Raw genomic sequence first — 20,055 nt, 5'->3', positions numbered from 1 at the left:
CGGATCCTCCTTCTTCCCTTTTTTAAAGATGGGCACTACATTAGCCTTTTTCCTGCTGGAGAAAAGAAGATTGAGGGGGGACATAAGTTTCAAGTATGTACAAGGTTGTTACAAAGAGGAGGGCAATAAATTGTTCTCCTTATCCAGTGATGACAGGACAAGAAGCAATGGGCTTAAATTGCAGCAAAGGAAATTTAGGTTAGACATTAGGAAAAACTTCCTAACAGTAAGGAATGTTGAGGAGTGGAAATAATTACCTAAGAAGGTTGTGGAATCTCCATAATTGGAGATGTTCTTTCATCATCTAACATGTTCTTTCATTTAAGAACATGTTAAACACCTGTAAGGGATGGTCTAGATAATACTTAGTCCTATCTCAGTACAAGGAACTGCACTAGATGACCTATCAAAGTCTCTTCCAGTCCTACATTTCTATGATGCTATGAATATGCTTGCTCTCTTATAAAAGAATGCAAGCATAGGGCGTGTAGGAAAATAATTAGGAGAAATATACAGAAAAACTGACTGTGTTAATCACTAAGGATATAAATCTCCATTCTAATCAGAGATGCAGTTACCCTAGTCATTGCCCTAGTCTGTGCATAAGTAAACAAAGATGATGATATAGGAATAGAGCACACAACTTCAAAGCTAACTGTCCTTTTTGTTCTTCCTTTTTCAGCAACTTCTACAAATAGTTAAGCAGAAAACAAATCAGAATCTAGTGGATACTACACTCAAGTTTACACTGAGTGCGCTTTGGAATCTCACTGATGAATCTCCAACCACATGTAGGCACTTTATTGAAAATCAAGGTCTAGAACTCTTCATGAGAGTCTTAGAGGTGAGGACTATGGTTTATGCGGTGGATTGCATTCCTTCGTTCTAAAATTTCAGCATTAACAAACCATTATTTTGTGGCTTACATAAGCTATATTTCACTTTACAGTCTTTCCCATCTGAGTCGTCTATCCAACAGAAAGTTCTTGGCCTTCTGGTAAGAAGAATAGAAAAATTATAAATTTCACAGAAATACAAGTTGTTCTTAATTGTCTCCCTATTTAATTTCTATTTGAGAATTGGCTTAGATGGTACACTGTTAATTATACTTTATTTTCTTAACCTTTAATCTTACATATTGGGTTCTTGTGAGCTATGCATTTGACATCATGATTTTTAGACTACATTGCCAGTGTTCCCAAAGCACCACCTTATGTAGGAGTGGCTATTTAATAGTTATTATGGACAGTCTGAGCCTTCAGGAAAGGGTAGGGAGTAAGTCCTCAAATGACTTCAAGGACTCAAAAGAAGGTTAAAGGTTGAAAGTCAATGGGACTTTAGGGTCCTAAATCACTCTGGGTAAATTCTCAAAAGGATCTGTTTAGAAGTTTTTATTCTTTTTTAAAATAAGAGCATAAATAAGTTAGTGATCTATGTCTTAATGGTTTGAGGGAGTCTTTCATGGAAGGGAATGTTGGAGGTAGGAAGTGAAAGCCATTAACTTTTTAGACAAATTCAGAGTAAAACGGGGAGATTTTCAAAGGCAAAATTGGCAGTTAGATGCCTAGCTCCCATCTATGACTTTGAAATTTGCCTCTAATATCAATACATATAACTGAGTTAAAGTTAGACACCCATTAATACATCATTATTTCTATTGATATTTTCTCAATTCTGTTTTCCTACAGAACAACATAGCAGAAGTGAAAGAGCTACATTCTGAGCTAATGTGGAAGGACTTCATAGACCACATCAGTAAACTATTGCACAGTGTTGAGGTAGAAGTCAGTTACTTTGCAGCCGGGATTATTGCTCACTTGATATCTCGAGGAGAGCAGGCCTGGACATTGAGTCACACTCAGAGGACATCTCTTCTTGAACAACTGGTACAGAAATAGCTAAAAATATTCCCTGCTTTTGTGTTATATTAATGTTAATTGCCTGTAATTAGCATTAAGTATTTCAGCACTTGGTTCTCTATCTTGCAGCACTCAGCCATTTTGAATTGGCCAACGCCAGAATGTGAGATGGTTGCCTACAGGTAACTATTGCCTTGATTTAAAGTTTGGAAAATACTAATTCTAGCACCCTTCAACTTGCTCTAAAAATTACAGATCTGTGCCTGAAGCATTGTAGGCTGCCTGCCAAACCATGCTTCTGGACTGTAACCTCTAATATCTCACCTTGGACAAGGTGGCTTGACCTTTGGGAGTGAAGGGGGAAATGAGTCAGCCTGGGTCTCCTTTCAGAGCCAAATATAGGGCTGTTCTTTTCCTGTCTCCTACTACAGCCTGCCTTACCTCTTTAGCTAAACTTTCGAATTAATGTTCAAAGGATCATATGAAGAAACTAAACAGCATATTAGCTATTGAGCTACAGTAATATAGGGTGGTATTGTATGCCACAGATTCTGGGTTTTAAGGCTGGAAAGGACCATTAGATCATCTTGTATGACCTCTTCTATAACACAGGTCAGGTACTCCTGCCTGTAAGTAATGTGAGGCACCAGATGCTATGGCAGGGGTGGGCAAACTATGACCCGCGGACCGGATCCGGCCCCTCAGGGCTTTGGATCCAGCCCGTGGGATTGCCCCCTGTGGCACCGTGGGCCTGGCATCACTCTCAGAAGCGGTCCCCGGGCGGGGGATCAGAGGGCTCCGCATGCGTTGTCCTTGCCTCCAGGCACCGCCCCCCCGCAGCTCCCATTGGCCGGGAATGGGGAACTGCGGCCTATGGGAGTTTCGGAGGTGGGGGGGGAGATTCCTGGAGGCGCGGCAAGGGCAGTGCACACTGAGCCCTCCGCCTCCCCTCCCCCAGGGGCGACAGCACTTCCTGGAGCAGCGCGGGGCTGGGGACAGGGCAGGCATGCAGGGAGCCTGCCCTGGCCCAAGTGCGCGCTGCTGCCACCCTGGAGCCGCTTTAGGTAAGCGGCGCCAGGCTGGAGCTTGAACCCCTCCTGCACCCCGCCCCCCAACTCCCTGCCCTAAGCCCCCTGCCTGCACCTCGCATCCCTCCTGCACCCCAACTCCCTGCCCTGAGCCCCCTGCTGCACCCTGCACCCCTCCTGCACCCCAACCCCTGCCCTGAGCCCCCTCCCGCAGTCCGCAACCTTCCTCTGCCCCAATCCCTTGCCCTGAGCCCCCTCCTGCACACCACACCCCACACTCCCTCCCAAACCCCTGCATACAACCGGCCCTGCATACAATTTCCCCACCCAGATGTGGCCCTCGGCCCAAAAAGTTTGCCCACCCCTGTGCTATGGCTTAGAGTCATGATTTACTAGTAAATAACATAAATAAACTATTTTAAGCCCTGGGAACAAATGTCAAATACTGCATCCAAGACTCTAACACAGCGGTTACACCCAAAGTGGGTTGAGACCCTATTGTAATGGGGTCGCCAAGACTGGCATTAGACTTGATGGGACCCAGGGTCGAAGCCCGAGTCCCACCGCCCGGAGCCAAAGCCCGAGCCCCACTGCCCGGGGCCAAAGCCCGAGGGCTTCAGCCCTGGATGGCGAGGCTCAGGCTTTGGCCCCCCCACCTGGGCAGTGGAGCTTGGGCTTTGGCTCCTCTGCCCCGGGTGGTGGGGCTTGGGCGGGCTCAGGCTTTGGTCCCCCCTACTGGGGTCATGTAGTAATTTTTGTTGTCAGATGGGGGTCGTGGTGCAATGAAGTTTGAGAACCCCTGCTCAAACATATCACAATTGTCTTTCTTACCTAGACCCTTAACTAAATATGTAGTGAAGGTATGGTCTCGGTAGTAATGGTATCCAGTAGCCAAATGAAGTGCTGAGCATCTGTTTTTGTTTTTTATCTGTAGGTCTTTCAATCCTTTTTTCCCACTACTTGGCTGCTTCATGACGCCTGGGGTTCAGCTGTGGGCAGTGTGGGCCATGCAGCATGTCTGCAGCAAAAACCGTATGTACTAGGAATAAAACAACATTTAAATTCCTCTCTCTTAACATATAGTCTACCAGGATAACTAAAAGAATCCAGGAAGTTCTAATGGTCTTCATCCTTAACTCTGATGGGAAAAGACATGTTAAGGTTTTGCTTAAAATAGGGGCAGAAACTCTTTTTAAACTATACTATTTTATCTACATAGATTTTATTTTTGATATGCAAATTAATTCAAAATAGATGCATGTTAAACAAATACTTCATTGGGCTTTCTAGAAATGCATTTTGTTCAGAAATTTCAGCAATAAATAAAATATAAAGTTATGGACAATATAAATTCTGATTCCATTTAAAGAAGACCAGAGAGTATAGCAAGCAGTAATCTCCTGGGGATTTGTGGTCATCCTGGTTCTTCTTCGAGTGCTTGTTCATGTCAATTCCATTCTAGGTGTGTGCGTGCCCACGTGCACAGTCATCGGAGACTTTTGCCTTAGCAGTATCCGTAGGGTTGGCTGCGGCGCCCCCTTGAGTGCTGTGCTCATGTGGCGGAATATCAGGCACCGCCGACCCTACGCCTTCTCAGTTCCTTCTTACCGCCCATGATGGTTGTTTGGAGCGCCTTGTCTTGCATTGCAAAAGTGTTAGCAGTTTTTTCAACCCATTGTTCTGTCTCCTCTGTAGTTAGTTTTTAGGTACTTTAGTTTGACCAAGTGTTAGATAGTTTTAGTAGTTAGAGTCCTGACTGGGACTTCGCTGCGGCGCGGGGCATGTCCGGTTCCCCAGGCTTTAAGCCATGTTCATCGTGTACCCAGCTGATGCCTATTAGTGACCCCCACGATAGCTGTTTGAAGGGTCTGGGGGAATCACACAGAAAAGACAAGTGCAGGATCTGCAAGAACTTTCACCTTTGAACTCAAAAGGAGTGGGATATCCGCTTGAGGGCTCTCCTCATGGAGGCTGCACTTCATCCTGGGTTGGAGCCCTCCCAGTTGTAGTCCACGCTAAGTACTTCGGTATTGGTGTGCAGCACAGCACACCGCCAGCACCAGAACCTGCCCGGCACCGTTCCCCTTCGCTGGTGCCCAAGAAGCAGCTGAAGCCCAAAGGCCCATCAGCACCCCAGGACAAAGGGGCTTCGGGCAAAGGATCTGTGCTAGGTCACATGTCCACCCCGGAGCTGTTGTGGTCTGACCCCCTAGCCCAGTCAGGGATCTGCCTCCGATTCCTCAAGAGCGGCAGGGGATCCTGGCCCCTCATAAGGCCACTTGTGCCCGAGGTGGCCCTGGCAGCCAAGAACCAAGTAGACTGGCCCGCACCTCAGGTACCAAGCCAGGCGATGGACCCGGTTAAGGCCCAGACCTCTAAGGGCAAGCCGGTTATGGGACCTCCCTCCAAAGCAATGGAGCATCCTTGGTCCCCAGATTGCAGGCATTGATCCCCGTCACCACGGCATAGGACCCCGGTGCTGCAGCCTCGATCTCTGGTTAGAAGACCCAGGTTCGTAGGCAGGAGATTTAGACTGAGCTGGATGAGCGAGCATCTCAGATGGGTGATTAAGAAAAAACAGAAAGCGTACAAGGAGTGGAAGATGGGAGGGATCAGCAAAGAAACCTACCTTATTGAGGTCAGAGCATGTAAAGATGGAGTGAGAAAGGCCAAAAGCCGTGTAGAGTTGGACCTTGCGAGGGGAATTAAAACCAATAGTAAGAGGTTTTATAGCCATATAAATAGGAAGAAAACAAAGAAAGAAGAAGTGGGACCGCTTAAGACTGTAGATGGAGTGGAGATTAAGGATAATCTAGGCATGGCACAATATCTAAACTAATATTTTGCATCGGTCTTTAATGAGGCTAATGAAGGATTTAGGAATAGTGGCAGCGTGATGGATGGGAATAAAGGAGGGGGGGTTGACATTACCGTATCCGAGGTAGAAGCCAAACTCGAACAGCTTAACGGGACTAAATCGGGCGGACCGGATGATCTTCATCCGAGAATATTAAAGGAACTGGCGCGAGAAATTGCAAGCCCGTTAGCGATAATTTTTAATGAATCTGTAAACTTGGGGGTGGTACCGTTGGACTGGAGAATAGCTAATGTGGTTCCTATTTTCAAGAAGGGGAAAAAAGGTGACCCGGGTAACTACAGGCCTGTTAGTTTAACATCTGTAATATGCAAGGTCTTGGAAAAAAATTTTGACGGAGAAAGTAGTTAAGGACCTTGAGGTCAATGGCAATTGGGGCAAATTACAACACGGTTTTACGAAAGGTAGATCGTGCCAAACAAACCTGATCTCCTTCTTTGAGAAAGTAACAGATTTTTTAGATAAAGGAAATGCGGTGGATCTAATATACCTCGATTTCAGTAAAGCGTTTGATACGGTACCGCATGAGGAATTATTGGTTAAATTGGAAAAGATGGGGATCGATATGAAAATCCAGAGGTCGATAAAGAACTGGTTAAAGGGGAGACTGCAGCGGGTCATACTGAAAGGTGAACTGTCAGGTTGGAGGAAGGTTACCAGTGGAGTTCCTCAAGGTTCGGTTTTGGGTCCGATTTTATTTAATCTATTTATTACTGACCTCGGAACCGAATGTAGGAGTGGGCTGATAAAGTTTGCGGATGATACAAAGTTGGGAGGTATTGCCAATTCGGAGAAGGATCGGGATATCCTGCAGGGAGATTTGGATGACCTTGTAAACTGGAGTAATAGTAATAGGATGAAATTTAATAGTGAGAAGTGTAAGGTTATGCAATTAGGGATGACTAACAAGAATTTTAGTTATAAGCTGGGGACGCATCGATTGGAAGTAATGGAAGAGGAGAAGGACCTCGGAGTTCTGGTTGATCGCAGGATGACTGAGTCAGCAATGTGACGTGGCCGTGAAAAAAGCTAATGCGGTCCTGGGATGCATTAGGCGAGGTATTTCTAGTAGGGATAAGGAGGTGCTGGTTCCGTTATACAAGGCACTGGTGAGACCTCATTTGGAGTACTGTGTGCAGTTCTGGTCTCCCATGTTTAAAAAGGATGAATACAAACTGGAACGGGTACAGAGAAGGGCCACTAGGATGATCCGAGGAATGGAAAACCTGTTGTATGAAAGGAGACTCGAGGAGCTTGGTTTGTTTACCTTAACCAAAAGAAGGCTGAGGGGGGATATGATTGCTCTCTTTAAATATATCAGAGGGATAAATACCAGGGAGGGAGAGGAATTATTTCAGCTCCGTACTAATGTGGACACGAGAACAAATGGATATAAACTGGCCGTCGGGAAGTTTAGGCTTGAAATTAGAGGAAGGTTTCTAACCGTCAGAGGGGTGAAGTTCTGGAACAGCCTTCCGAGGGTAACAGTGGGGGCGAAAGATCTCTCTGGCTTTAAGATTAAGCTTGATAAGTTTATGGAGGGGATAGTTTGATGGGATAACGTGATTTTAGTCAATAGGTCAATAACGTGCCATCGCTGGTAATTAGTAACAATGGTCAATGATGGGATATTAAAAGTTACTACAGAGAACTTTTTTCCGGAGGGTCTGGCTGGATAATCTTGCCCGCATGCTCGGGGTTCAGCTGATCGCCATATTTGGGGTCGGGAAGGAATTTTCCTCCAGGGTAGATTGGCAGAGGCTGGAGGTTTTTCGCCTTCCTCCGCAGCATGGGGCGTGGGTCGCTTGCTGGAGGATTCTCTGCGACTTGAAGTCTTTAAATCATGATTTGGGGACTTCAACAGCTGAGTCAAGAGAGAGAGAATTATTCCAGGAGTGGGTGGGTCCGCTTTTGTGGCCCGCATCATGCGGGAGGTCAGACTAGATGATCATAATGGTCCTTTCTGACCTTAAAGTCTATGAGTCTCTAACACCAAGGTTGCCACCTATGAGGCGTGGGATGCCTGAGTTGCGATGCCCATCCCTGTATCTGCGGTACCTCCAGCCTCCCGCCAGAGATCGCTGCAGTGCAGATCCTCATCGCCTAGGCAGTCCCCCTGGTGTCAATCTCTCTCGGTGCGGGATCGTTCCCGGTCGTGGCACCAGTCTCCGACTCCCCGATACTGCTCTTCAGGCAGGCACTGTTTCCTTACCGGTCGCCGACGAGGGTCAGCTGACAGACTTGGGCATCTACGGCTGTGCCCTGGTTGCCAGAAAGGCAGTGGTCCGAGATGGAGGGAGAGTTCAGCCCCTCACCTAGGTGGCTGCTCCATTTCGTCTACCGCTCCGGCTGGATTTGCTGTCACAAAACCTCAGCACCTTCCTGCACACGAACCTAGCAGCATTGCACTTAACGGCTTGGCTGCTGCATGGCTAAATGTGGAGGAGCAGGAGTGCTCGGCTGGAGTCCAGCAAGTCTTACTGGCCGGAGAAAGCCCTCCACTAGAGTGACCTACACAGCCAAGTGGAGGCAGTTTATGTGCTGGTCCTCAAATAAAGGCATTCAGCCCGAGAAGTCTTTGCTGCATTTAATCCTGGACTACCTTCTGCACCTCAAGCTCCAAGGCCTGTCCCTGTCATCCATTAAGGTCCATCTGGCTGCTATTTTGGCTTTCCACCTGCCATTAGAGGGCAGGTCGGTTTTCATCCATGGCATGACTGTCAAGGGCCTTGAGTGCCTCTACTCGCACATCAGGGACTCAGTCCCTCCGTGGACCTAAATCTCGTGTTATCTTGGCTCATGGCACCCCCCGCCCCCTTTGAGCCTCTGGCTTCCTGTTCTTTCCTCCTCCTCCTTCCTTGGAAAGTTGTGTTCTTGGTTGCAATAACCTCAGCCTGCAGGGTCTCTGAGATTAGGGTACTTACTTTGGAACCGCCCTATACAGCTTTTACAAGGACAAGGTCCAACTGTGTCCACACCTGGCCTTCCTGCCCAAGGTGGTCTCCCAGTTTCATGTGGGCCAGGACGTTTATCTACCCGTCTATTTTCTGAAGCCCTATAAGTTGGAGGAGTGTTAGCTGCATTCCTAGATGTTAGAAGGGCGCTAGCCTTCTACATTGAACGGACCAAGCCACTCCGCAAATCTACACAGCTGTTCGTTGCAGTGGCCAACAGAATGAAAGGTCATCCAGATTCTGCTCAAATAATTTCTACTTGGATCACCACCTTCTTCGCTACTGCTATGACCAGGCGAAGGTGCCACCTCTAGTGATTGTCACCGCCCACTCAACCAGGGCGCAAGCCTCTTTGACAGCTTTCCTAGCCCAAGTGCCTATCCAGGACATCTGTAGGGCGGCCACGTGGTCATCAAGCCACACGTTCATGTTCTATTACGCGCTTACCCAGCAGGCCTGGGATGATCCTGGCTTCGGTAGAGCAGTATTGCAAGCCACTAGGCTGTGAACTCCAAGCTCATGTCCGAGGATACTTGAGTCACCTAGAATGGAATCGAGATGAGCAAGCACTCGAAGAAAAAACAGTTACCTACCTTTCGTAACTGTAGTTCTTCAAGATGTGTTGCTCATGTCCATTCCATTACTGCTCTCCTGCCCCCTGTCAAGATTTGCCGGCAAGAAGGAACTGAGAGAGCGTAGGATTGGCGGTGCCTGAAATGCCAACGCATGAGCACGGCACTCAAGGAGGATATCGCTAAGGCAAAAGTCTCCGACAACTGTGCATGTGGGTGCGCAAAACCTAGACTGGAAGGGACATGAGCAACGCATTTCTAAGAACAACAGTTACGAAAGGTAGGTAACCGTTTGTTTTATTCTAATCTCCATTCTGGAATCATAGGATTGGAAGGGACTTCAGAAGGTCATCTAGTCCAGCCCCCTGCTCAAAGCAGGACCAATCCCCAGACAGATTTTTACCCCAATTCCCTAAATGGTCCCCTCAAGGATTGAACTCTCAACCTGGGTTTAGCAGACCAATGCTCAAACCACTGAGCTATCCCTTCCCCCCCCATGACTTGCTGTGTATCATGAAGTGGGTTTCTTAATATCAATGCCCCATTTGAGATCTGATGAAAGGTGCCATAAGAGAAAAGTATTAATTCCCTTAGAGTACCTAAATGCAACATGACTGAACAAACTCACTACTTTCAATGCTCATTGTTTCTATTTCTCATGTGATTTAGGTGCATGTGCCCTCACTGCTCTCCATACTGTATGTGTATAGCAGCTTTCCTCTCAGAGATCAATGAGTTACTTTCAGTGCTGGTGTGTAATGCCATTAACCGCAATAGCTTTGTGCCTGCTTATATCAGGGCCAAAAATCACTTCTTCCAGAACAGAAATGCATGTATACAACAGCACACCGTAACAGTGCATAACAGATTACCACAGGAAGGGAAAACTCCATTCCTTAGCTTTTTGGGCATATGCTTAGTGCTGTATAAATGTTCTGTAGGGATTTTCTTCTAGGTGTATACTGGTCCTAGGTCCAGGGTGACCATTCCCAGATTGAGAGATGAGCTGACAAAGCTGTATTATTGACCGGCCTAAAGATAATGGAGTGTATAACTAGGACACTGTAACCTATGTGGCAACATTAAACTGAAATTGCAAAGCAGGGACTCCAGCCTATCCCAAGCCCTTTTCTCCTCTGTGTCCCCCACATTACTATCAGATCAGTATAGTGCCTGTTATATAACTTATTAATTTTGGTATGTATGTTGGGAGGGATAGCTCAGTGGTTTGAGCATTGGCCTGCTAAACCCAGGGTTGTGAGTTCAATCCATGAGGGGGCCATTTAGGGATCTGGGGCAAAAATCTGTCTGGGGATTGGTCCTGCTTTGAGCAGGGGGTTGGACTAGATGACCTCCTGAGGTCCCTTCCAACCCTGATATTCTATGATTCTATACTGACCTAAATTCTAAATTTTCCATTTGCTGCAGATATTTGAATTGACAGTGAGTAATGGCCTGATAGAAATTGTCAGCATAGGGAAAGCTGGAGAAATTGGTAGCTAGGTAACAAACCTAGGAATTACCATACAGGATCAGACCAGTGGTCCACCTATTCCTGTATGCTGTCTCCAACAGTGTCCAGTACCAGATGCTCCCAGAGGAAGGTGTGAGGAAACCACATGGTAGATAGCTATAGAGTAACCTTCTTGTAGAGGAATCTTCCTAACTCATCATTTAGAGATTGCCCTGTGCCCGTAAGCATGAAGGTTCAGTTGGGGAAGCATGGGAGCTTTTGGTTATTGATATCCAGGAGGTGGTGGGGCTTTTGGTATTGGGGACAGGACAGAGAACTTTAAGGTTGGGAGGAGTAGGGTTTAAATTCCTGGGGGTGGGTGGTGGTCCCTTTTTGTCCCTCCCACCCCCATTGACAACCCTTGATAAGAACTAGCTGCCCATCTGAACCGTGCCCCAATATCCCACACAACATCCAAAATTGACAACTAAGTATATTGACTTGATTCTGCTAAATTTGATCAGCAGTGAAATATTTAATGTCCGTGCTTAAATTGTTAACCTCCGTGTCCCCCCCACTGAGGTGAATGGGGACAGTTCAAACTTCTCCGAGCTGTTGTTTGTGAATAGATTTGTTGACAGATATTTGTAGGCAACTATCACTCCATTAAGTTACATTAGCCTCATGATTTGAAAGCTTTCTTTACAACCGTGAGAGACTTAATTTTCTAAAAATGAAAACTCAGATTCTCAAGCTAAGCTGTACTCCGGGTTAATTGTGCATTTTTGCATTATATACGTGGCTCCAGATATGATCAGTGCTCCTGTATGTAAGAATGCTGAAGTCATATATAGTTGAAATGTGTGTTACATACCTTTTTAAGTCAATAATACAAATGGTCAGAAATATGGAGTTTTGTATCGGGGGGAGGGGTGCATTCCTGGCAACTTACAGTAGGTACCATTTTAAAAAGTTGCATTTATCAATGGTCAGTGCACTGGGTTTCTGTGAAATTTTTTCCTGTTCACAGAATGGGGCAATATTAATATTGTGATATCTCTGATACTGTGTCATGCTAACTGATACATACTGCAGTCACCAATAACAGCAGTTTGTCTGTTTAGGTACTTACTTAGATCACATTAGCATGTGAGTGCCAAAAATATTAGAGTGTATCATTGCAACACAAATGGGAGAGAGAGAGAGAAAAAAAAGTATTATCCACATTTTATAGGGTGTCACAGGAAGTCAGTGGCAGAGCTGGGAATTGAACCCAGATGATATGAGGCCTAGTCAAAGATCTTAACCACAAGAGCCTTCTTTCCCATTACAATGAAATTTTACTGAATGACAATGCAATTTTGCAGACACTTTTTCAAATTTCCTAAATGTTGACTGGAATAATAGATAGATCAGTGTTAACTCCACCACCTGAGTGTATTTCACAACTGGTTTTCTTCTCTACAGACAGTTAACTTTTTTTGTATATCTCATTTCAGCTGCCAGGTATTGCAACATGCTAATTGAAGAAGGTGGATTACAGCACTTATACAACATCAAGGAAAATGGCCAAACTGATCCAGATGTCCAGCGAATTGCAATTGCCATTCTAGATAGCTTAGAAAAACATATTGTACGTCATGGGAGACCACCTCCATGTAAAAAGCAGCCACAAGCCAAACCAAACTGAAAGCTGCAGGTATAAGTTTGTAAACCATCCTCTCTGTAATAATTCTTTATCACGTGTGTAGTTGGAGTTACTTGTACTACAGTGGTCACCAGTGAAGTTATTTGCTAACAGTTGTGGTACTGGATACCACTTGTGGTAACTCATGGGCAAATGTCTACTTTAATGACAACTTCTGAGGGGATCTATGATCAATGCTTGATCTAGTCATACCTATAGGATTACTGATGACTACAGCAAGGTGGGACTTGAATAGTTTGGAATGCACATCCAAAAACAAACCTCTAGGAATATCTTGTTTTGTGACTTAATTGTGGGACAGAAAGCTTGTTTCATGCCTGTCATTGTTGAATATAGAACTGTTTATCAACTCAGTGTTTGAATAGAACTGTTTGCAAGAGTGGTGAATCTCACAATCACAGCTTTAAACAAAAATTCACGCATGCACTCATGTAACTAAGGTAACCAGAATGTCCCATTGTATATGGACCCTCCATAAGCCCAACTAAGTCTTCAAAACTCCTTGTCTTGGGACCTGCAACCTGTGTCCTTTGTCTCTCCAGCACTAGACTGTTGTCTTTTCCAGCTGTTGGCTTCCCATGACTCATCTATGCTGCCATAGCAAGGTTAGGATTAGCACTGCTTTGGTGCAAATGGGAAACACTGAATTGCCTGCTCTGAAGGAAAGCAATATAGGTACAGGTGGCAGTGGGGGACAGGGGAAAGCTTGAAATGCTAAGAGGATAAACTGAGTTTGACTTTCAAACTTAAAACTAAGGGTTTTTTTTAAGGAAGTGGTAGGAGAAGGAGGGAGCTCCACATCACAGCTCAAAATGTTAGTTGAAGTAGGATAGCCCTTCTCATCACATGGAGCTGCATGTCCTGACAGGAGAACCAGGATATTTGGTCATCTTTTTATAACAGATTATTGATTGCTTTGCCATTTCTTGTACATATTTTGTCAGTATTGTGCAGTGATTTGTATTCCCAATGCATTACAGTGCAAAATATCACCCAACATCATATATAAGGTCCTTTGTAAATTGCATTGTTGTGCGGAGTGTGAAATTTTACATAAAGCTGTCAATGGTAAAAACGTATTTCTTCCTCTGTTATTTATGAGTTTAAAAGCTGTGTTGAATGAAATGGAGATTCCACAGCGTACAGATGCTTGATTAAATACAAGTGATGGAAGCAAGCTACAACATGAGCTCAAATTCCCTTCATTTCAAAGCATTGTTTACTAATTCTCCTTGTACTGTCTAATGGCTGTCTTCGCATCTCCCTGCCAAACAATGGAGCAGGATTCTACTATTGTTGAACTTATTGGCATTTTAGTTCCAATTCCTGAAGAGAAAATCGCTGTACTGTTTACCTTATGGGAAAGGGATGACTGACACAACACCTCTTTACTTCACTATAATAGAGTTAACACACCATCTACAATCTTGAATAGTTTCATTACGGTGTGTGTGTTAGAAACATTAACAAAGTGCTTTAGTAATGTTACCATTACCACATTGCATAATGCTTTGTTTTGTACTCAAGGTATTATCTGGGTAGCTTCATTCCTCTACATACATCTGAATGTATGTAGTTTCCTTGACCCAAAAAGAAGTGAAAATTGTCAGACATAAAATTATGGGATTTATTTTTTAAAAAAAAGTTTGGAAGAATTGTGTTTTATGGGCAGTTACTTTTACCTTTCAGACTAGAGAAGTCTTGACTTCTACTGTGAAAAGTCCATTGCAGGAAATGGAACACACAATCTGCCAATATCAGAGTTTATGGAAACTTTGTATCACTTGGTACTGAGAGGTTTTTAAATGAACATAACCATTTGGAATGCTGTTTTCCCCCAGTAAGATGGCTATTCTAAACACATTAGATTAAACTATACAAAGTCTGCTATGGTATATGACCCAAAATGGAAACTGGGGCACCAGTCTGGCTAGCTAGGGCATCACTTCATGAGATTATGGAACAAGCATAATGCAACCACACAGAGTTGCCAGTAATGCAGTCTTTCATGGTCTTTACAATAGCCCATTCCAGGTTACTCTTCAGAAGTGTCTGATGGTATATTGATTGTGGAGGTGACTACAACACTAAGATGTCTATTTCACTTGTGATATTTGCCATATTATGAATGTATAATCTGTTAATGCCTCTACTCTAACTTAAATGTTTCTGTAAATGTATGAACTGCTGAGGTTACCTTGATTGAAATTAAATGAGATGACTTACAAGTAAGTAGTTCAAGCAGATCTAAAGAATAGTGAAACTGAGTTTTTTGCCCAAAGACTGTGCATGAGGAAGTGGCTCCTTATTCCAGTATAGATGTTTTATCAGTTTATAAACTACGTTCATAAAACACAACAAAAACTTGTTTTCCAAAAAATACATTCCTTCTAATAGAGGAACCAGTTCTGGTTTAGCTGACAGCATTCAACTGTTTTAAGTACCCGTTGTGACGGGTTGGATCACAGAAACCCCCTTGGGAGCTGCCACCTAATGTGCCAAGACTACCCCTGCTTCCGTTTTCCCTGCCAGCTCAGGACTCCAGCACCCTGTCTTGCTGAGCGAGACACTCCAGTCTGGCTCCAACACAGACCCAGGGTCTGAATCACTTGTCCCAAAGCTGCAAGTTTACCTGAAAACAGCTCACAGGAGTGTGCTTGTCTTTAGCACTCAGATGCCCAACTCCCAATGGGGTCTAAACCCAGATAAATCCGTTTTACCCTGCATAAAGCTTATGCAGGGCAAACTCATAAATTGTTCGCCCTCTATAACACTGATAGAGAGATATGCACAGCTGTTTGCTCCCCCAGGTATTAATACATACTCTGAGTAAATTACTAAATAAAAAGTGATTTTATTAAATACAGACAGTAGGATTTAAGTGGTTCAAAGTAGTAACAGACAGAACAAAGTAAGTCACAAGCAAAATAAAATAAAATGCGCAAATCTATGCCTAATCAAACTAAATACAGATAATCTCACCCTCAGAGATGCTTCAGTAAGTTTTTCTCAGACTGGACACCTCCCAGGCCTGGGCACAATTCTTTCCCCTGGTACCGCTCTTGTTCCAGCTTAGGTGTTAGCTAGGGGATTCTCCATGATGGCTCCTCCTCCTCTCTCTTCTGTTCCACCCCTTTATATATCTTTTGCATAAGGCGGGAACCCTTTGTCCCTCTGGGTTTCCACCCCCCCTCACTGGAAAAGCACCAGGTTAAAGATGGATTCCAGTTCAGGTGACATGATCACATGTCACTGCAAGACTTCATTACTCACTTGCCAGCACACACATATACAGGGAGACTCACAGGTAAACAGCCATCTGCAGACAATGGGAGTCATCAAGATTCCAAACCATCATTAATGGCCCACACTTTACATAATTACAATAGGCCCTCAGAGTTACATTTTATATTTCTAGTTTTAGATACAAGAGTGGTACATTTATACAAATCAGATGATCACACTCAGTAGATTTTGAACTTTGTAATGATACCTTACAAGAGACCTTTTGCACGAAGCATATCCCATTTGCATTATAGTCGCTTATTATCAAATTTTTATAAAACTATCCCAGTTACATTATATTCACTTATTATCATGTTTTTATAAAACCATATAGACTGCACAACGTCACACCCGTTATTAGAAGCTAAAGGACAAATCATTAGCATGTCTGCCTATCTAATAGGATTTCATAATATTCTGAAACTGCTGTGATGGGAAGGTAATAGTTATATTTAGACAGGTTTCAGAGTAGCAGCCGTGTTAGTCTGTATCCGCAAAAAGAACAGGAGTACTTGTGGCACCTTAGAGACTAACAAATTTGTTAGTCTCTAAGGTGCCACAAGTACTCCTGTTCTTTTTGTTATATTTAGAGTAAGCATTAGGGATAAATGCTAGCATGTGAGATGAGGCTTTCTAACTGTTTTTAAAAAAAGTTTTGTAAGTTATATAACTTAAATATTCTGGTGTACATATTTTAAATGAAATGATACAGTTTGTGCTATACATTTACCTTGTTTAGCCTATGAAACTCCTGGGCCAAATTCTGCCTGGAGTTCACATGACTGGGGAGTCAAAACTTATTTTCTGTCACTATTGTGTGTGAGGTTTTATTATTGGTTTGTTCTTTTTGAAATGTCCAAGTTTAAGTTGAGGAGTAGAATGCAAAGAGCTGTGTTTTAAAAACCATCTTTAGCCATCGCTATGATCATTTCCATGGCTTTTCCCTTGCTATCAGTATTTCAGCTGGGCTCAGTGCTTTGTGACACTTCTGGGCTGTTAGGATGGTATACAAACAGAGGTAACCTTTTAATTGCACAGCTTTCTCCCTAAAAGCTTTCTGAAGCAATTTCAGAATTTTACCCGGGCAACGCTTACCAACTACTGTAATTTTCAAGATTAAATGTACTTAAACCGGAAAACTGTTCGATGTGGGAATGGTGTCAGATCTGTCTTCATTCAGAGTTGAGTCGTATAGGAAAACTTTCTTTAATATTCATTGAATTAATGATGTACATTTAGTCAGGTTTCAGAGTGGTAGCCGTGTTAGTCTGTATCAGCAAAAAGAACGAGGAGTACTTGTGGCACCTTAGAGACTAACAAATTTATTTGGGCATAAGCTTTCATGGGCTAAAACCCACTTCATCAGATGCATGCAGTGGAAAATACAGTAGGAAGATATGTATACACAGAGAACATGAACTGGAATTAATTTGCAAACTGGACACCATTAAATTAGGCTTGAATAAAGATTGGGAGTGGATGGGTCATTACACAAAGTAAAAACTATTTCCCTATGCTAATTTTTCCCCTACCGTTACTCACATCTTCTTGTCAACTGTTTGAAATGGGCCATCCTGATTATCACTACAAATTTTTTTTCCTCCTGCTGATAATAGCCCACCTTAATTGATTAGTCTCATTAGAGTTGGTATGGCAACACCCATTTTTTATGTTCTCTGTGTATATATATCTTCCTACTGTATTTTCCACTGCATGTATCCGATGAAGTGGGTTTTAGCCCATGAAAGCTTATGCCCAAATAAATTTGTTAGTCTCTAAAGTGCCACAAATACTCCTAGTTCTTTTTGTACATTTAGTCGTGTCTTTATATGATGCTATTCATTCCTTCTTAAGCGTTCTTAAATTATTGGATCAAAGTTAGGCAATGAGAAATGATTGTCAGTAGTATTTAAAAAGGAGGAGACGACTTAACTTCTTCACAAATAACCTGTTACAAAGCCCTTCTGTTTATTTTTTTGTTACCTTTTTTCAAAGCAAATATATTGTTGCCATATAGCACAATCTGATTTAAATGACAGTGCGCTAAATCCATGGATTGACAACAAAAAAACCAACCAACCATAGAGATCGGCAGCACAGATGGTTATTGTATCTGAATTAATTTGTGGAAAATTAAGTTCTCATTCAAATTATGAACAAAGGTGATTATGTTTATTGGCAAAATCTGGCATTTGCGTTAGCAGGTGGCTTATGGTAATGGACAAAGTAACAGAGCAATAAGTCTTTATGCCACAACAATGGTGTGAATTTCTGAAGAAAGGGGAACAGGATTGCAACATGCATTCTGTTGGACAGTGAAAAGAGTAGAACAACACTACTTACTTGCACAAAAGCTTAGGCAAGATTTGCCAAGAAACCATAATTGTTTCCCTACATGTACTACAACCTTTTAAACAGAAAATAGGTTTTTTTTTAAACTATATGCTAAGTGTCAAATATCATGTGCCTTTCTTCTGTTTAAACTGTAATATAGCAGCATAGTTCTGTAAAATGTGACAATTGTTCAGTAAATGTAATGGTTGTGTTTTTAAAATACTTTCAATTATCCAGACACAAAATACTATTTCCCCACAGGGTCCAGATGAGTGGGGTGTGCTGCATATGGATTGTAACACAAATTTCTAACCCATGCTTTATTTGGGTGTTAATGTTGTATGTTAACTATAGGCTTTGCCTAAATAAATGTGTATGTATATTTTTTTTCTTTTAGAATAATGAATATGCTGTTTGACAGAAATGAGAGAGGCTGCATTGAGCCAAAACAAGTCCGTACAAAACGGACTATATATATCTGTTTAAAGGTGTATTATTATTTACTAGTAAAATAATGTACAAGCTGCCACCATCTATGAATGTAGCAAAACACTTATTTCCCTTTGACAGTGTGGCTGTCTTAAAATGAAAAACAAAGTGCATTACAATCTTACGTTATGATGTGAGGCAACAACTTTTTTGTTTCCATTAACAGAGTAATAATCACTCTCAAATCTTTGGACTAGACCAGAAATGGGCTACCTGACCCATTTCTTTCAGTAGGGGGAATTTTAACTAATGTTTCTCTTGCTTTTGTAGAGCTTTTGTGATTTTTTTTTCTGATTTCACTAAATTTGATTCTTCAGGAAAATGGTTCTAGACAAGTAAAACTTTCTGTAAAAGTTCTTTCCATGTTTTCTTACGAACAGTGAAGTATCTAAACGTTCAGCAGGCGATTGCTCAGTTTCCAACTTTCTTAAAACCAGTTAAAGCAGAAATGAAAAAACATGTTTCTTTTGTTCTCACTGTTGCATTCCTAAATTTACATTAATTTGGTAATATATAAAATAGGATATGGAAAGGAGATGGGGGGGGGGAGTAATTGATACAAATTAAGAAACAGATACTTTACAAACACTAATGAACAGAGTAAGCCCAGTGGATGGTTTGTATTTGGAAATGGGACATATAGCCAGCCTTTCACAGCTTGACTTGTGTGGTTGATAGCAATCACAGTATTGCTATGTGGTGGCTGGCTCCATGGCCTTTGTGAAATGAATTTTGTGGTCTCAGAACAACTTCCATCACAGTTTCTCCATTAACAAAAGCCACCGCAGTTTGTACTAAATAGCAACTTTAAACTTCAGCTTCTCTATTGAGACTCAACTGGTGGAAGACTGAATGAAGAACTGTGCTCTGATACAATGGAAATGGTCTAGAAGGACAACCTCCTGCATACTCAAAATTAGTGACCTTCAGTGATGCATGAAGAACTGAGTCCTTCTCAGTATTCCTCACTTTGGGCCTGATTCTAATCTCACAGTAGCTTTGTACATTGATAGGCATACTGATTTCAGAGGGGCTACTCACTTACCTTAGGGTGACAGCGAAGTCAAGCCTAATTTCAAATGGTCTTCAATTTTCAAAGTAATTTAGAATGGACATTAATATGAACCTCAAACTGGAATTTGTTGGTTTATCCTCTGCACCCAGTATGAGTACTGTCAGCTGCCCTGGGGACTGATGCCATAAAAGCCTAAACCAAACATTGCAACAATTGTTTTTAAGTACAATAACCATATGCTCTAGATCACTGATTCTCAAACGAAGGGGCGGCTTCCAAGGGAGGAGCAGGAATGTATCAAGGGAGGTCCAAGCTGTGTAGGGTGGGTTGGTTGGTTTTTTTTAAAAGAGCTCTGGCTGTCAGCCCTGGGTGGCTGGGGCTTGTGCAGAAAAGCATTGCACAGCTGGGAGATGGGGACAGCTGGAGCCCTGCTGCTCAGGCTCTCCTCCCCTGCCCTCAGTCCCTCACTTGGAGGTGGTGGGG

At 43.0% G+C, this 20,055-nt stretch overlaps 1 protein-coding gene across 1 annotated transcript in view; it reads left to right on the top strand.

The window, feature by feature from the left end:
- Positions 1 to 14,523, top strand: part of LOC112120573 (protein zyg-11 homolog B) — a 30,045-nt gene extending 15,522 nt beyond the window's left edge. Inside the window, exons 7-12 of the mRNA XM_024219702.2 lie at positions 683 to 844; positions 950 to 997; positions 1,689 to 1,886; positions 1,989 to 2,041; positions 3,822 to 3,919; positions 12,241 to 14,523. Of these exons, the coding sequence (XP_024075470.2) occupies positions 683 to 844; positions 950 to 997; positions 1,689 to 1,886; positions 1,989 to 2,041; positions 3,822 to 3,919; positions 12,241 to 12,431 (750 nt within the window). The 3' untranslated portion in view covers positions 12,432 to 14,523. The remainder of the gene's footprint in view (positions 1 to 682; positions 845 to 949; positions 998 to 1,688; positions 1,887 to 1,988; positions 2,042 to 3,821; positions 3,920 to 12,240) is intronic.
- The last annotated feature ends 5,532 nt before the right edge of the window (positions 14,524 to 20,055 follow it).

Source organism: Terrapene carolina, unplaced genomic scaffold (genome assembly GCF_002925995.2).
Source record: "Terrapene carolina triunguis isolate 2854851 unplaced genomic scaffold, T_m_triunguis-2.0 Scaffold103, whole genome shotgun sequence".
Taxonomy (NCBI): Eukaryota; Metazoa; Chordata; order Testudines; family Emydidae; genus Terrapene; species Terrapene triunguis.
Note: the sequence above shows the minus strand (reverse complement) of the source record. Positions and strands in the feature narration are given on the sequence as shown.